The sequence below is a fragment of the Amia ocellicauda genome, chromosome 8 (assembly GCF_036373705.1).
Source record: "Amia ocellicauda isolate fAmiCal2 chromosome 8, fAmiCal2.hap1, whole genome shotgun sequence".
In the NCBI taxonomy this organism is placed as follows: Eukaryota; Metazoa; Chordata; class Actinopteri; order Amiiformes; family Amiidae; genus Amia; species Amia ocellicauda.
In genome coordinates, this window is record NC_089857.1 from 36,648,024 (window position 1) to 36,666,065 (window position 18,042).

General features: G+C 36.7%; 1 protein-coding gene across 2 annotated transcripts; it reads right to left on the reverse strand.

The window, feature by feature from the left end:
• Positions 1 to 5,973: 5,973 nt before the first annotated feature.
• LOC136754961 (membrane protein FAM174A) lies at positions 5,974 to 13,947 on the reverse strand. Of its 2 annotated transcripts, XM_066711273.1 has the most exons (4): positions 13,888 to 13,947; positions 13,439 to 13,724; positions 11,536 to 11,667; positions 5,974 to 7,199 (listed from the first exon to the last, which is right to left on the reverse strand). In XM_066711273.1, exons 2-4 carry the CDS (start codon positions 13,639 to 13,641, stop codon positions 7,196 to 7,198), a joined length of 339 nt encoding a protein of 112 aa, XP_066567370.1. In that variant the 5' UTR covers positions 13,642 to 13,724; positions 13,888 to 13,947; the 3' UTR covers positions 5,974 to 7,195. The 2 variants fall into 2 exon arrangements, with proteins under 2 accessions (XP_066567370.1, XP_066567369.1); XM_066711272.1 differs by having other exon boundaries at positions 13,439 to 13,937.
• Positions 13,948 to 18,042: the final 4,095 nt, after the last annotated feature.

The window sequence follows — 18,042 nt, forward strand, 5'->3', positions numbered from 1 at the left end:
TTTCATAGATTCCTGACTGATGCAAGTGTTGAGTTGGGTGAATGCCAACCGGCTATTTTAAAAGGGGGGTGGGGGGTTAATATGCTTGTAAATTCTAATTTTGACTGTTGCTTTGTCACAATGTGGTCAGAATGAAGAGCACCCTATTGGCTATGCTGAAATGCACTTGCCACACACTTTTGTATTGGCACTGGACAAATGTCACTCATTAGAGAGACCTGTAATCAGAGTTGCAGTAGAGTGTGAATATTGAAAGACTAGTTGGAAATTTTAAGTTTAACAAGATGCTTACATGGCAGTCTCTCATCTGCAAACAATGTACATTTTTAATTAACTCATTATCTGTTAAAGCTTGATTTATGACACTCAAAATAAAGAGTTACCAAAGCATAGACATCCACCTCTCAGCTCAAAAGTGCCGTCTGTTTCAGAGTGCTGCCTGTGTTGCTAAGCTGATGTGCAGTAGGTCTTTGAGTTGATTGATGAACATTCCCATCAGATATTTTCACACCAGCACCATCGCTTTTGTGTTTAAATTGTTAAAGAAGCATTTTTGAATCTGCATTAATCATTGAATAACCCTTCTACAAGGCTATAGTAACTTCAATCCATTTTAGTGGCATTATATGTAAAAAGAAAAGAATACCCACACACTCACTTATGGCTCCAAAAAATGCTTCTCAGGTTTTTTAACAATGTTTTGATCTACCAGAGATCTTCATCAAAACTGATACCCAGCACCTTCTAAGGTATTCAGATGTGCGTGTGTATAATCCTTTTTCTACAAGTGGCATTATATGGTAAATGCACCCACCATTTATTCTTTTGAAGGTTTTAATAAATTCTCGGCAACCCACTGAAAAGCCAAGAAAAACTTATGAGCAGAAAGACAGTCTGATTATTAAATATACAGTACTGTGCAAAAGGCCATCATACACCTGACTATATGCCTACAAAATCCCTGACTGTGTGCAAGTGTACCTAGAAGAACTGATGCTGTTTTGAAGGCAAAGGGTGGTCACACCAAATATGGATTTGATGTAGATTTTTCTTCTGTTCACTCACTTTGCATTTATTTCATTGATAAATATAATTTATTAAGTAAGCCGGCGTATTCTTTACTTATAACTATCAGGGGTGCAATGTAGATCTGTGTATGAGCTCAGTATGGCCACATAATCCCTCTGTGAACTTAGTAGAGTGTGCAAATTCCCCACGCCAGGCGATTGGCCTTTCCGCCCGCTGCTGGTGAGAGCGGAGCGGGGTGCTCGACGGTGTGCACGAAACAATTTAAGCGAGGTCTGAGACCACACAAATGCCAGGTCTACACACTTCAGTATAATACACTGATTCTTCCAGTGAGGAACAAGAACGTTTGCACCATGACCTAGTCATTTCTTTCTAAAATGGATCAAGTAACCAACTGTCAAGACAACTCAAATGAGAAATATAGGTGGCTAAATTAAGAACCAAAGTGGGTCCCTTCTGTTATGAATACTATCTTTGCCCATTTCAATATATAATCTAAATCATATTATGAATTACTGTTTCACATTACCTCATATTGCCTCAGTCAGAAGTTTAACTTTAGTTTTATTTAGCAGTGGGGGCTTTGCCTTAAAACATATAGCTGCAGTCCTTTGAGTTTACCTACTGTCTATTGAGTTTACATGGAATAGCTGGAATGGACAACAAGGTTATCAGACCATCTTAAGAAGAGTTAATACATGAAACCTATTACAAGTACACAATTCTGAGCGCTTTTTAAATGCATGTGCTAGTCACAAGGAGGCTCCACTTTTGTTCTGGCACTTATCTAATAATGACGGCAATAACAGAAGTCTTCAGATAATTAGCTGTTCGAAAAACGAAGAAATACGGCTCTGAAAGAGATCTTTTATAATAATAGGCTTGTAAAATGTAAAATAATATAAAATGTATAATGTTTCATGACCTATACTTTTCAGCTCTTTGCTGAAGTAGCTTAATTTCCTGCTCAAGTGCATGGGTCATTATCTATGTTCCTGATGACCCAGCAGCTTGCTCAGCTTTCTTTGGCAATGTGTCCATGACTTACTAAAAATTACATTTCTATTGGGTTAACCATTATGATTAACGGCTATACTTCGAAAATATATAATGGGTTTGCTTCATCTTAAATGACTTTTTTTTGGTTGAATAATAAACTACAAGCACTACAAAGTTGATGTAATTGTCCCAATAAAACAAAAAGAAATACTATAATAGAAAATGTGCATTATGAGTAAACCCCTAATATTTTGAACAACAGAAGGTTACATATGAATGCATCAGGCAACCAACACTGGCTTTGTCTCTGGTGTTTTGAGAGCACGCTATGAGGAAATGTCTTCATGAATGTCCTTTGTATATTTGTAAAGCAGGAGTGCAGTGGCTGTCTGCTATTATAAAGGTAAAACAATGTTCACCTATTCAAAATATACACTGCAAATGAATAAACTGAAAGATTAGACAGAGAGGTAACACATTAATAAAATACAGCCATTATGAAAAACTAATCAAGGACATAAGTAACATTATTATATACTTTAACAAAATGCAAATTTCTTTAAAATAACACATGAAAAGGCATTTGTACGAATTGCATAATGAACTGAAAACACCACAAATAGCTTACCAACGGTCCAAGATAATGGCTGAATTATTAATGAACAAATTTTATCTCTGAATATGTATGTATTTATTTTCATTAAAGAAAATAGTGGAGGTCAAACAAAAGAGATAAGCATTGATGGGACCTACACTCTTCTTCTTTTGATCAAAGTTAGGGAACCACTGTTACTTCTGCACTACAGGGCACAAGGTTATGTTCTGTTGTACTTTACGTAGTTTCAGAAAGAACAAGTTTTCATTGTCTCCAAAATGAGAGTTCCCTGTTTACATTTATAAATCATTTATATTGCCCTACTGCATGCACATTTTTGGAAATGGATTTAACCATAATTAATTATTTGGAGATTCTAAAACATAAGCAAAAGTATTTAATACAGTGAGGGGAAAAGTATTTGATCCCCTGCTGATTTTGTATGTTTGCCCACTGACAAAGAAATGATCAGTCTATAATTTTAATGGTAGGTGTATTTTAACAGTGAGAGACAGAATAACAACAAAAAAATCCAGAAAAACGTATTTCAAAAAAGTTATAAATTGATTTGCATGTTAATGAGGGAAATAAGTATTTGATCCCCTATCAATCAGCAAGATTTCTGGCTCCCAGGTGTCTTTTATACAGGTAACGAGCTGAGATTAGGAGCACTCTCTTAAAGGGAGAGCTCCTAATCTCAGCTCGTTACCTGTATAAAGACACCTGTCCACAGAAGCAATCAATCAATCCGATTCCAAACTCTCCACCATGGCCAAGACCAAAGAGCTGTCCAAGGATGTCAGGGACAAGATTGTAGACCTACACAAGGCTGGAATGGACTACAAGACCATCACCAAGCAGCTTGGTGAGAAGGTGACAACAGTTGGTGCGGTTATTTGCAAATGGAAGAAACACAAAATAACTGTCAGTCTCCCTCGGTCTGGGGCTCCATGCAAGATCTCACCTCGTGGAGTTTCAATGATCATGAGAACAGGGAGGAATCAGCCCAGAACTACACGGGAGGATCTTGCTAATGATCTTGAGGCAGCTGGGACCATAGTCACCAAGAAAACAATTGGTTACACACTACGCCGTGAAGGACTGAAATCCTGCAGCGCCCGCAAGGTCCCCCTGCTCAAGAAAGCACATGTACAGGCCCGTCTGAAGTTTGCCAATGAACATCTGAATGATTCAGAGAAGAACTGGGTGAAAGTGTTGTGGTCAGATGAGACCAAAATTGAGCTCTTTGGCATCAACTCAACTCGCCGTGTTTGGAAGAGGAGGAATGACCCCAACAACACCATCCCCACCGTCAAACATGGAGGTGGAAACATTATGCTTTGGGGGTGTTTTTCTGCTAAGGGGACAGGACAACTGCACCGCATCAAAGGGACAATGGACGGGGCCATGTACCATCAAATCTTGGGTGAGAACCTCCTTCCCTCAGCCAGGGCATTGAAAATGGGTCGTGGGAAAATGGGTATTCCAGCATGAAAATGACCCAAAACACACAGCCAAGGCAACAAAGGAGTGGCTCAAGAAGAAGCACATTAAGGTCCTGGAGTGGCCTAGCCAGTCTCCAGACCTTAATCCCATAGAAAATCTGTTGAGGGAGCTGAAGGTTCGAACTGCCAAAAGTCAGCCTCGAAACCTTAATGACTTGGAGAGGATCTGCAAAGAGGAGTGGGACAAAATCCCTCCTGAGACGTGTGCAAACCTGGTGGCCAACTACAAGAAACGTCTGACCTCTGTGATTGCCAACAAGGGTTTTGCCACCAAGTACTAAGTCGAAGGGGTCAAATACTTATTTCCCTCATTAACATGCAAATCAATTTATAGCTTTTTTGAAATGCGTTTTTCTGGATTTTTTTGTTGTTATTCTGTCTCTCACTGTTAAAATACACCTACCATTAAAATTATAGACTGATCATTTCTTTGTCAGTGGGCAAACGTACAAAATCAGCAGGGGATCAAATACTTTTTTCCCTCACTGTATTATACTGAACAGGTTTATATGAATCTTTTAAGGATTTCTGCACATTTCACAGCAACAAAAATAAATGATACTTAAAATTGTTAAATAAATACTTTCTCTGATAAGTTTGGAAACAAAATGATTCTTCATTTGAGCACTTTTGTCTCAGAAGTGAAGGCAAGTCTCTTTTCTAAATCGACTACATGCATTATTTGTATAAAAAATGAATTATATAGTATACATTTTTGTTGAGCCCAAAGGGAGAGATGCTTTACTTTAATATTTTGTATATAAAATAATTCAAAATGTTTTACAAAAAGCATATCTGGAAAGAAAACACCTAGAGTACCTACAATTAACAGCTTGAAATGTCCAGTTCATTAAATGATTTACCATACCCCACACTAAATCATAATTGGAATAAAATGCAGCTCCAGCAGTGTTTATTCAAACTCCAAAAACGATTTAGTCATTGTTAATATTACTTGAAGCAATATAAGTGTAGTTCCTAAATTAGCAATTATGGAAAATGTATTTTAAGGAGGATAATTTTTCACTATATAAAAGATACTGTGGCAACAAGAAATTGGTCGTTTATGAGGATAGTGCACATGGGGATATATTTTCTTTCACATACACGGCCCTGAATTGAAGACAGATATAAAAATATTTGACATAAAAACCATATCCTCATAATTATCTCCTATGCTGCTTACTTTTAACCATATTCCGTAGGATGTGGCACAGTTGTCTATTCATTGCTAAATATAGGCCCTGTTGTCCCTACACTCACTAGATGCATAAAAGAAGGCTCAGAGGAAATGCTTTTTAACAACTTAAATTAAAGTTGTTTTGAAACAAATGATCATCCTGTGCCCATTACAGTAGATCAATTAGAACACAATGTTTTAAATAGTTTCTTCCTTGAACAAGTACAATTACACTTTAATACATGAAGGGAGAAGGAAATTCCATTCTCTGCAGATGTTGTTTACAAGGTGAGAGTAATCTTGCAGGGAAGAATTACAATACATGGTTTCTTATGTCCTTGGAAAATATTTGAAAGAGCGCTGTGTGCATCTTTTTACTCATTGCTTTTCCACTGCAGATCTGAAAATTAGAGCCGGGATTGAATCAAAAACACCAGCCAATTGCAAATTTAAAAGCACATTACTTTATGTCCAATACCCCCACAAAAGAAAGAGAAAATATGAAAGAAAAAAAGAACAAATATACTGGGTTTGCAGGTGGATAGATATTTTACTTTAAAATTAGGCCTATTTTGGTGCAGAAAAACTAAAATATATGAGAGTAACAAATATTGTATACAGTTGAAAAGAAACATTCATAAATAATTCATAGACATATTACCTGCTTAAAATAATTTAAATGCTTTTTATTCAGATTATGCAAACACAGGCCTAATCTTCATACATAAACAAACTTTCATGAACATACATATTATGCAAGCATCCCACATTCAAAATATATACCATGTTTGCCTTTTTTAAATACTAAACAAACTAAATTAATTATTCAACCAGCAAGGAATGGGAATCTGATAAGAGTCCCAAGACTCTTATAGTGAATAAAGCCAATTCACATTACGAAGATCTCAGCTTGCAGAATGTGCAATGTGCTGTGCATGAAAAGCATTCTCGTTCTTATTCCAAAATGTAAGTACTGCAGCCAGAATAAAATGTCTCTGGCAGTATTTGCTGCCCACATAGTGTTTCGTGTGCCACCTTTTGCCATTGGGTCCACTTCCTAGTCACCTCCTGATGTCTGCAATAAACTGAAGCAAATGTTTTTTGCTAAAAAACAAACAAAGATGAGGCACAGAGTTCAAACATTTCACAGAGATAGACACTATATAATAAGACAAATATTAACATTCATTGGAGGGAGATTTCTTTACAGAAAGGTACATTTCAAGCAGATGTATCTTGGCAAGGTTAAAACAAGTTTAGAAGTAAGTGTGGGATCATATGCCAGGATGGAACACTTTGGTTCTATATATAATTCAGATTATCGGGTGCAAAAGTGCTGTACTTTTGATATGTTGTTACTGTTACCACCGCTTTGATTTCACATCAAACCTAAAAGGGGATTTTGCTGAAATCCTGAAAACTACAAATGAGCAACCAGCATTTATCCAAAGTGGAAACATAACTAAATTCCTCAGCATTTTAATTAAATAATTCAATGTCAAAGGCACTCTTGCAAAATAAAAAGTCCAGTTGATACTTAAATTCATTATAAAATTCAGCTAGTGCATTTGCACAAACATATAATTCACATATCAACTTTATCAGCATTTCAAAAAATGCACATCTTCCAGTATAACAAAGCTGTAATACTTCATAAAAAAAGTACATTTTTCATAACAATTCATCAACAGATATCCATACATAGAATTTTGGCCCTGGATTAAAAACAGTGCAATTTCACATATAAAGTGTTTAGATGTCTAAAATAATCCTCATGGTGAAACTGAAATACATACGGCAAGGCTCAGTTTTGAAATGTGTCCTTGCAATCACATATTCATGCATTTCCTTAATTTTTCTATATTCTCCAGTATCTGCAACCCCTTTTTATCTGCAAGAGAAAAGAAACAAAATATAATGTTGCTTCCACAAACTTCATGCATTAACACTCCATCTACAATTTTAAAATCACAAATGAAGCCCATAATTAGCATTACAGTACCATATGAAACAGTGACTATGGAGCAGTGTATCTCAGAATTTTCAAACCTAAGAAACACTTACTTACTAAACCCTTTTCTTAAAGAAAAACACACCCTCCCCCCTATGAACTTTATGATTAAATTTTCCATAAGAAATCACAGCTTGTCATGGTGTAGAGATGTTTAATTCTGGTAAGAATGATTCATTTATGTAATATGTTATTTCTCATGTGTTCTGTCCTCATTTCCATGGCACACCCAGAATGCAGACAATTAGAATATGGTAAATTTGTATTAGAGGCAGGTAACCTATGATTGTAATAGAATTGCTTCCAAATTTGACCAAGTTAGGTTTAATTGAGGGATATACATGAAGGTAGGAATGGTCTAAGCATTACATTTAGGTTGTTTAGAGAGCATTCTTATGAATTATGTCACTACATTTTGCATTCAAATGAAGCTAAGTGATCACATTAGGGTTACAGTTTGTTCTGGGTGAGGGTTGGGGTTAGAGTGCCCATTACATTTCAATTAAGAATAGGTCTGTTTCTAGGTAGATTTACAGTGAGGGAAAAAAGTATTTGATCCCCTGCTGATTTTGTACGTTTGCCCACTGACAAAGAAATGATCAGTCTATAATTTTAATGGTAGGTGTATTTTAACAGTGAGAGACAGAATAACAACAAAAAAATCCAGAAAAACGCATTTCAAAAAAGTTATAAATTGATTTGCATGTTAATGAGTGAAATAAGTATTTGATCCCTTCGACTTAGTACTTGGTGGCAAAAACCTTGTTGGCAATCACAGAGGTCAGACGTTTCCTGTAGTTGGCCACCAGGTTTGCACACATCTCAGGAGGGATTTTGTCCCACTCCTCTTTGCAGATCCTCTCCAAGTCATTAAGGTTTCGAGGCTGACGTTTGGCAACTCGAACCTTCAGCTCCCTCCACAGATTTTCTATGGGATTAAGGTCTGGAGACTGGCTAGGCCACTCCAGGACCTTAATGTGCTTCTTCTTGAGCCACTCCTTTGTTGCCTTGGCTGTGTGTTTTGGGTCATTGTCATGCTGGAATACCCATCCATGACCCATTTTCAATGCCCTGGCTGAGGGAAGGAGGTTCTCACCCAAGATTTGACGGTACATGGCCCCGTCCATCGTCCCTTTGATGCGGTGCAGTTGTCCTGTCCCCTTAGCAGAAAAACACCCCCAAAGCATAATGTTTCCACCTCCATGTTTGACGGTGGGGATGGTGTTCTTGGGGTCATTCCTCCTCCTCCAAACACAGCGAGTTGAGTTGATTTTGGTCTCATCTGACCACAACACTTTCACCCAGTTCTCCTCTGAATCATTCAGATGTTCATTGGCAAACTTCAGACGGGCCTGTACATGTGCTTTCTTGAGCAGGGGGACCTTGCGGGCGCTGCAGGATTTCAGTCCTTCACGGCGTAGTGTGTTACCAATTGTTTTCTTGGTGACTATGGTCCCAGCTGCCTTGAGATCATTAACAAGATCCTCCCATGTAGTTCTGGGCTGATTCCTCACCGTTCTCATGATCATTGAAACTCCATGAGGTGAGATCTTGCATGGAGCCCCAGACCAAGGGAGACTGACAGTTATCTTGCGTTTCTTCCATTTGCGAATAATCGCACCAACTGTTGTCACCTTCTCACCAAGCTGCTTGGCGATGGTCTTGTAGCCCATTCCAGCCTTGTGTAGGTCTACAATCTTGTCCCTGACATCCTTGGACAGCTCTTTGGTCTTGGCCATGGTGGAGAGTTTGGAATCTGATTGATTGATTGCTTCTGTGGACAGGTGTCTTTTATACAGGTAACGAGCTGAGATTAGGAGCACTCCCTTTAAGAGAGTGCTCCTAATCTCAGCTCGTTACCTGTATAAAAGACACCTGGGAGCCAGAAATCTTGCTGATTGATAGGGGATCAAATACTTATTTCCCTCATTAACATGCAAATCAATTTATAACTTTTTTGAAATGCGTTTTTCTGGATTTTTTTGTTGTTATTCTGTCTCTCACTGTTAAAATACACCTACCATTAAAATTATAGACTGATCATTTCTTTGTCAGTGGGCAAACGTACAAAATCAGCAGGGGATCAAATACTTTTTTCCCTCACTGTATATGTCTCCATCTTCAAATGTTTGTGTTGGCTAAGGTTGGGGTCAGGCTGTACATAGGCCTTAAAACAAGGCAAGTAATCGTCTGATGTAATACAATGGGTTACAAGTCTACAAGTAATACAAGTCTCTCCTTTCTGCTATAACTGTTCCAAAAAAATGGAGAATCCAAAATTATCAGTTGTTTGTAAGTAGTCAGCCATGGCTACATTCCAAGTAAATGCAATGCCTCAATTTGTTAATACAATTCTCTAATTAGAGCCTTAACATCTACATCCCTTGAAAAAAAATGCATTGTAATTGAGGCACTGAATCACACCCCTGCTTCAATGAAAGATTGAATTAACAGGAAGTGAAAATATATGTGCAAATGCCTGGGAAAATTGCTTGCTATCCTGAAAAGGAAAATGCAGGGTTAATTCCACACACATAAAAAGGCAGTAAAGGTAGTTTTAATTCCACTGAAATACCAATTTCATGTGAAAATATCTTCTGATATTTCTTCATCTGCCTTCACTTCAAAGAGGTCAGTTGGTTAATACCATGAATAATCAGGAATCCTAAGTGTCATTTTAACATGCCACACATTTTAATTAAACTCATTCAATGTATGCGATGTCCAAATTTCACATTGTACCTTGACTAGACTAGATGTTCAGTTAAAAAAGGTCAAAGTGCAAACCCACTGATGTTCATTTATCTCGGGGCTCATTTGAACAGAAATAGAGTATTAGTGTAATTGTTCTTGGAAAAACTTAATCAACCACACTGCACTATCAAACATCCACTTTGATCACATTAGACCTGAATGACTTTTAAACATGAGCTATAACTTTCAGAAATGTCCTTTCATATATGAAAAGAAACGTAGCAAAATTGAAAATAAGTAAATAACAGCACTGCTAGAGAGGCAATATGCTTTATTTCTTCAGCAGAAAAGTATCAAATTGAGAGACTTCTGGCTAAATCACTCCTTGTTTCTTGGAAAATCACATCTGAAATCTGAATTACATAATGTAGATTAGAATAAAAAGCCCACTTTGCATTATGCCCATGCCAAACAGATTGCATTACTCCACTTGGGGGGATACATACATGTATGGTTACATTTATTTGCATCCTCTTCAAGTTGTCTCAACCAGATATAAGTGTCATTTCCACAGAACTTCTAATCTATAAAGTATGTTTGGATTAGGTTTGACAGATGTCTCCAACAATATTAGCCAATTGCAGAGAGCTTGCTTGAGTTCAGTTTGTCTCAGCAAGGGGATTTTTAGAGAGAACCTGATACCTAACGTGTAGTTGGGTCCACTCATTGAGTTTTGCCTTTTTCAGCTAACCCTGAAATGATTGTTACATAATACTGCCTGAAAAATAACAACTCTATATTAATACCAAGAATGACAGTACTTCCAGATGTGTTCATGTTTCAAAATGACAGTTCTAGACACAATGACACAACAAATGATAGAACTCCAGACAGTTAATTATTATAAAATGATGGTCTCCATAATGTATACCCTTACCTCCTTGGTAACAAGGTCAACCACTTTTCAAAGAAGCCACAGGGAATAAATCAATTATACAGAAAAATTACGTGAGGCTGTTCCTTCTAATTCATTGCAATTAATATTTAAAAACAGCAGGAAATGTCTTAATCTACTTTTTTTTTAATTAAGGGCTTCGGTGTTGAACAAATATAAGTGTTTAATTATAAAACATATAGTCAAAATTAGATTAGACTTATGTCGAGTTCACAAGAAAAGTGCTTTCTGGTTCTGTCGTGTATTTTCAATTAATGCAAGAATAATACATACTGAAACAGGAAAGTTATTTGTTCTCTCTAACCTTGAGCACTGTTCTTAAATGCTTGAATATTTGTACTGGCAACACCCTAATGAGTTAAAACAAATAATATTTGTTTTAAATCCCTCTCATATATATATATATATATATACACACACACACACACACACACACACACACACACACGCGCATGCACGCATGCACACAATAGAAGCTCATTGACCTGAAGATACATTTTAGAAAATGTCACCAGATACATTTACTATGCAATTTCTTTAGCTGATGCTATTATAGGATGTGGTCACCTCCTTGACTGACGGGCATCAAACAATGTTGTATCATCCTCTTCATCCTCTTCCTGTTCTAGTGGCGTCATTTCCATTGCAAGATTTGTATCCAAGACGCCATATCTCCTTGTTTTCCTGTTCTTTTTCATTCTGAAAGAAGAATCAAGTTGCTGAAGCAGCTTTTTATGCATAAACTAAACAGTGCTGATGAGAAGTCCGATACACCAGTACCTATAATTATTTTTTCACACTATTTCAGAGTATTAAAAACTTGGGTACATCTCACTCCCACGAACTGACGACACTGTTGTAGTCACAAGCCTCTCATAATTTAGGCATCCTACCCAAACCATCATGTGTCAAATCCTAACACAAACCGCAACTCACAGTAGCCTAAAAGGCAGGTGCTAATTTCTCAGAGGGACCTACCAACAAAGCTGGTCTAAGCCTGTCCAGTGTGCCTCCATTGTGGATTTAAATTACTAAATTAAGTAATCTAGGCCACCACACTCTGAAAACAGCCAGCCATGGTACATTGGGATACACCTCCTCCAGCAAATTACGGTATTGAAATATAGGAAACTTAACCCTAAAGTTTCAATAATATGTTTATCCCACTTTTCTACTGTAAAAAAAACATTTACTAAAAGCAAACTTTCCAGGCCAAGAAATATCATGTGTTTTAATTAACTTCAACTGTAATTTATTTATAGTTGAGACAATTAATGCTCAAAGCCTCCAGGGTGTGCTTTGATATGAAGAGTATATTGCTCTCTAAGTTAATGCATTTCTATTTATGTGTGTGAAAGATAATGGAATACTTTGATGATACCTGTAACCTTTTAAATGGCCAAACAGTAGTTGTTGTTTTTTTTACCCAATATTAAGTAGTCACCATGGTTTGTGTTGTACATTTTCCCACACCTCACAGTGCAGGATAAGTCCTAGTCTAGAGGTTACTGGTTTGATTTGGGGTCATTGGTCCTTTCATTAGTGCTTATCTAGCCCTTGAACTCTACCTTTACTGAAGTGGAAATAAAAAATAAAAAATAAAAACAACTGAGCCCTGGTTGTCTGTGTCACGGAGGATATGTGGATATCAATATTTGTATCTCCCAGACCAGCCAGGAGAACTGCAGCAACGCAGGCTGAAATTAATAATGACTGAATGTCTTATTATCAAATAAGCCTTAATCTAACCTCTGACTTACATTCGTTATAAATGCAGGTGCTAGTAGGCTATGTGGATATTGGGGTCATATCCTTCATTGCACGTATTACAGTCTAGCCCACCTATAATGAAATTACCATTATACGAAGAGCTTGGAAAATTGTGAAACTGGTTCATGAAAGCAAACACTTAGGGCAATTACAAATGAAGCTAGGTTTGGACAAAATGAGAACCACATCCCACAAAGAGAGTGGAAAAGAGGATGTCTCTTTCACCTGAACAGGAGCTGGTATTTGTGTAGTCTTTAAAGCTGAAAAAAGATTATATGTGTAAGCTGTTCAACTGGAGATCACCTACATTTTTATGAATTCGTTCCCAGCTTTAAGCAGAGACTGTGCAGAATCCTTTTCCCTCCCCCATTTTAAGCTTTGGTCACAAGTAAATTGAATTATATCAGCAAATAAAGTACTCTTCTATTCATACACTGTTCATCTTGAAGTTCACACACATAAGCATATTATACTGCTAGATCATCACCTACTTCAGACTAAACATTGTGAAGAAAGGCAGGCATATTAAATAGCAAATATCAAAACGAGAACAGCAAAGCAATAGCAACAACAATAATAATACTGTTATATATTACTTTTAGTCAGGATTTAATTCAGAACTCGAATTATGAATTGCACATAACAATATGCATTTAACACGAGTTTCAGAAACTACAACACTACACACTATTGTCCTTACCTGACAGTCCTTATCACGAAATAAACGATTACAAGGGCGCTGACAGCCACCAGCACATACAGCGCCCTCTGAATGGACATCGGTCTGGGCTCAGCCTCCGTCACCAGCACCCCCGCTACGGTGGTCCGGCTGCTGCTCTGGGAGACCCCGGCGCTGGAGTTTTTACTGTCAGGGCCGCCGAGCGAGCCTGTGTGTGTATTCATATCGGGGTGACTGATGTTAACAGAGTTTGGGTGTTTGTTTCTGCCCACCTGCCGCGGTAATGCAGTCGCGGTGTTCAGGCCCTCTGCAACAACATAGAGAGAGAGAAAAGGCAGTATTATGTACACAAACACTCGGCCTGTGCACACTCGCACCTTTTCAAAAGCCATGATCTAAAATAATGCCTTCCTGTTCAGTAGCAACATGTAGTGTTGTTTCAGTAAAGGTGCACAGCAGCATTCGCTAACCTGGAGCTAATTTCCCTCATGTTGTTGTTGCACTGTTTACTTCCTACGTCGTTACGCTACCTTTTACGTCATGTACGGCAGCGTGACGGCGAACGCTACGATTGGACGTCTGGGAAAAGGTGGGGAGCCCATAGAAAACATACAGGATAATTGAGACACTGTCAGTACAGAGTAAGGCGCAATGGCAGAGTTTGTGAGATACACAATTAAGTCTTATTGTTTTCTCATAGAGATTTATCTTCAAATATTGATGATAACAAGACAAGAAACACCTGTCCATTCCGCTTTAAAGATGTAGTTATAGCTATATCTTTTGCTTGTATTCAGTTGTAGATTAAAGTTGTTCATTTAACTACTGATTGTATATTTTCAGAGTTTGTTGAACACTGATTCATACTAGAGAAAACTAAAGTTTGCAATTGTTTGAGATGAATTAGTCAGCTGGACAAACGAGAGTGGCAGTCAAACATTTAGACACCTGTATTAAATCAGCTGGAAACCTCATGGATTTCGCAAGTTGGGGGGGGGGGGGGGGATTAAAAAACAAATCTGAACATAAATATTTAATTGATAAGTACAGTTTCATTAACAGTGATAATGTCTGTCAACACATTTGTATTGGGACGTGTTTGACACAATTGTCTAGCGATGATCTATCAGTTTACCCACACAACACATTCCACATACACAGTGTGTGAATTTAGAGGACACCATGACCTTGATATACAATCAGATATCAGTATAATATAGGATTATCACTTGGTGAAGTTACTATAAATGTTATCCCCATGCTCCCAGTGGGGGATGAGCCTTTAAATAAACCATTTATTTATTTTCAGACATGTCACCTTTAACAATCTGAATAGTAACATTATATATAATACATATTAATATATCATGCCAAATGTATTGTAACAGGCTGACGAAGTATCTTCAGATACATTAAATTATCATATTATTATTATTTTTTCCTTAAGAAGTGTACCTCCTGGACATCTTATAATTTTAGAAATTATAAAACCCCTAGACCCTTTCTTTTAATTAGAACTATACAACTTAAGAAAAAAGGCTAATAATGAAAGAAAGTCAGTGAGCCCATCTTATTTGTTTGAGTGCTAGTAGCTAATCAACCCCAGACAACAGAAGATAGAAGATTTGCCTCCTACTTTCAGCCCTGAACACATCTGCTGTATTTTATAATCGGGAGCTTCCCACAACTCCATAGTGTTTGAGTTTACAACAGGAAATATTTCAGTTTTAACTTACATTGCTGGGGGAAAGACGTGCACCTAAGACTTACGCTACAACCAATGGGTGAATGCATGCCATTACAATTTACACTTATCAAACATAGATGTCTTTTCTTCAGTAATTTAAAATTGAGTTAATTTATTTTCATCCAGTGCAAACATACATTACTTAGCAAACCTCTGTGCCTATTATGGAATCTGTCACATTGTGTAACTAGCTTTTCATTTTAATGAATTGTACATAATCTTTAGTTTATTATTCCAGTTACTATATATATATATATATATATATATATATATATATATATATGTGTGTGTGTGTGGGACAGTGTGCTGTCCAAATGCTAAAAACATATTCTATTTGCACCATTGTTGCAGCAAGATTGTGTAACCTATGTATGAATTTAAGCTTTGTGTATTGCTCCAGAGAGGCCAGATGCAGTAGTTCTGTGAAGCAGATTTTTTGAAAAACATTTTCATTCAAGGTCATCTAGAGAACAGAAGAAAAAGGAGAAGTGTCTGATAAAGTTTGGGGTACCTCACTGACATCACGTAGTTGCCTGGAAACCAAAGGGAGTAATCTTCTATATGATAGTATGTTCTTTAGAAAAAACTTTAGATATGTCTTCCCAACTGGCCATCTCAGGAGCACTTCGTTATAGCTGAATAAACTATATTGGTATTACTGTAATTAAATCGGGCCCTGAGTGTTCCTTGTCCTCCTATCTGTTGAGGTAGTACATTTCTCCATATCAATATATATTTATATATATCCTAGCAATAACAATATCCTGCCTTTGTGCACAATGTCAGCATATTAATTAATCTCTTCAAGCCATTATCACTTATACTGTACACCATTCTTCTACTTTCTTTTGGCTCTCTGTTTAATTTAATTAGTGGCTTATTTTTCAGGTTTGTCACAGATTTTGGCATCATTCTCATCTCAATTAGTTCTCAGAACTGTGTTCAACCTCCTAATAGATATACTTCATTTAGTTACAAGCAAATAAATACACCAAGGGATCTGTAACATCATTAAATGCATGAGTGCTAACTCAGGTCTTTAAAATGTCACAAAATTCAGAGATATATAATGTGAGGCAATGCAGTCACAAACTGAAATAATTAGTTAATTTTGCCCCAAAACATTCTTCATCAGCACTGGGTTACTAAACACATAAGAAAAATATTTTAATCTCAAGTCATTGATCTCTCATAGTTTAGTGTGCCATTTCTGATATGATTTTCCTCTTCCATATATACCTATTCATTTTTAAATTGCACACTCCATTGCATGAGATTAGCCCAGCTTTGTGATACACAATTAAACAAAGAAAATGACTGAATAAATATTTGCCAAAGAGAGATAACAAGCTCATAGTTGAGAGATTCAGCCAACTTTCCTCTAATCATGTGAAGAGTTGCTGAAGCATTGCAAAGGCCACGGGGAAACATGACAATTGATCTGGTTGTAAACATAATATATAACAAGGCACCTGCTTATCCACATACTTAGACAGATGCTGGATAAACACCATTTAAATAAACTTGTCTGAATGTATCAGTCTTGGATTATTTATTTATTTAACCTACTGAATTATTTCCCCCAAAGGTAATTAAATGTCATAGTAATGAAAACATAACTAAGATTCTAGTGATTGCAATTAGTTATTAGTCTACTATAACAGGCATTTCATACAACTGCAGCACTACATGAATATCTCTTAAATATTTTGACATAGCAATTCCAAAAATCAGATTTTCTTCTATCTGCATACTAAAAAGATGTATCACTTTATACACATTGTTCATGTGAATAGGGAGGTAGTGATGCATAGAACAAAATATTGTTGGTACTGCAAACATTAATGTTAAAGATGGCACAGGGAACTTTCTGAGAGTTTTTTTATTTTAACTATTAAATATGATGTTTTGTGTATATTCTTTGCATGCTTCTTGTATACTGTGGCACACGTTGTTTGTTTTAACTGGTGGGGAAGGGTCAGCTGCAGTATTTGTCCAAGTGTTAGTACATGTGTGAAAATCAAGACTATACAAAGGCAACTTGTGTATTTTGTGTGCCAGTGTGCCAGTAAAAATACCCATATGCTGGATTCTGTGGTTTATTATTTTGGGATTTGAATAAATTGAGTTCTTGCTTTTTGCACAAAATTACCAAATAACTAAAAAGCAAGCATTCATTTAAAAAGTACAGTGTACTAAAATGCCCCATTAAGTATTTATTTTTCTCAATTTTGAATGTGCAGTATGTATTTATAAACATAAATGGGACTGAATATGAACTTTAATATATTATTTTTAGAAATGGCACATTCTGGAATTTAATTTCAATTCTGTGAGATCGGATTAAGTGCAAAGCTTTACTTTTCTTTCTGCAGCAGCACAATTTCTTTTTCAGCAATGATTGTATTATGGTTCTGTGGTCCCAGGTGCTTCTCCAGATGGTTTATTGGAGGAACATAACAATGTAGACTGTAATATGGTTTAATTTATCATTTTGGAGTACCTTGTACCTTGTGTATATGAACCTGAAATGGTGTGACCATAGTGCATGTCAACAAAAAAACTTATTGGAATCCTCCATGTTTAAATACTTTCTGAAATAGGGAATGTAGTATTGCAAGCCTGTCCCTGTAAGCCTAAGCTCATTAATATTAAGTTAAGTCTATAAACACACATTAACAGGGAGACTAAAAAAGAACGAGGCATGAAAAGCTGGGAGCCTTTAAATAAAGTGATTGTTCATACCATTATAAAACTGTGCATCATCATATCATTACAGATAATTTGGGAAAGGAACAAAAATGTACAATTCGGGAAATCTGCAGTCTTTACATGGGTGGAACATTGTTACTTGAAAGCAGTACTGTTTTTGACTCAT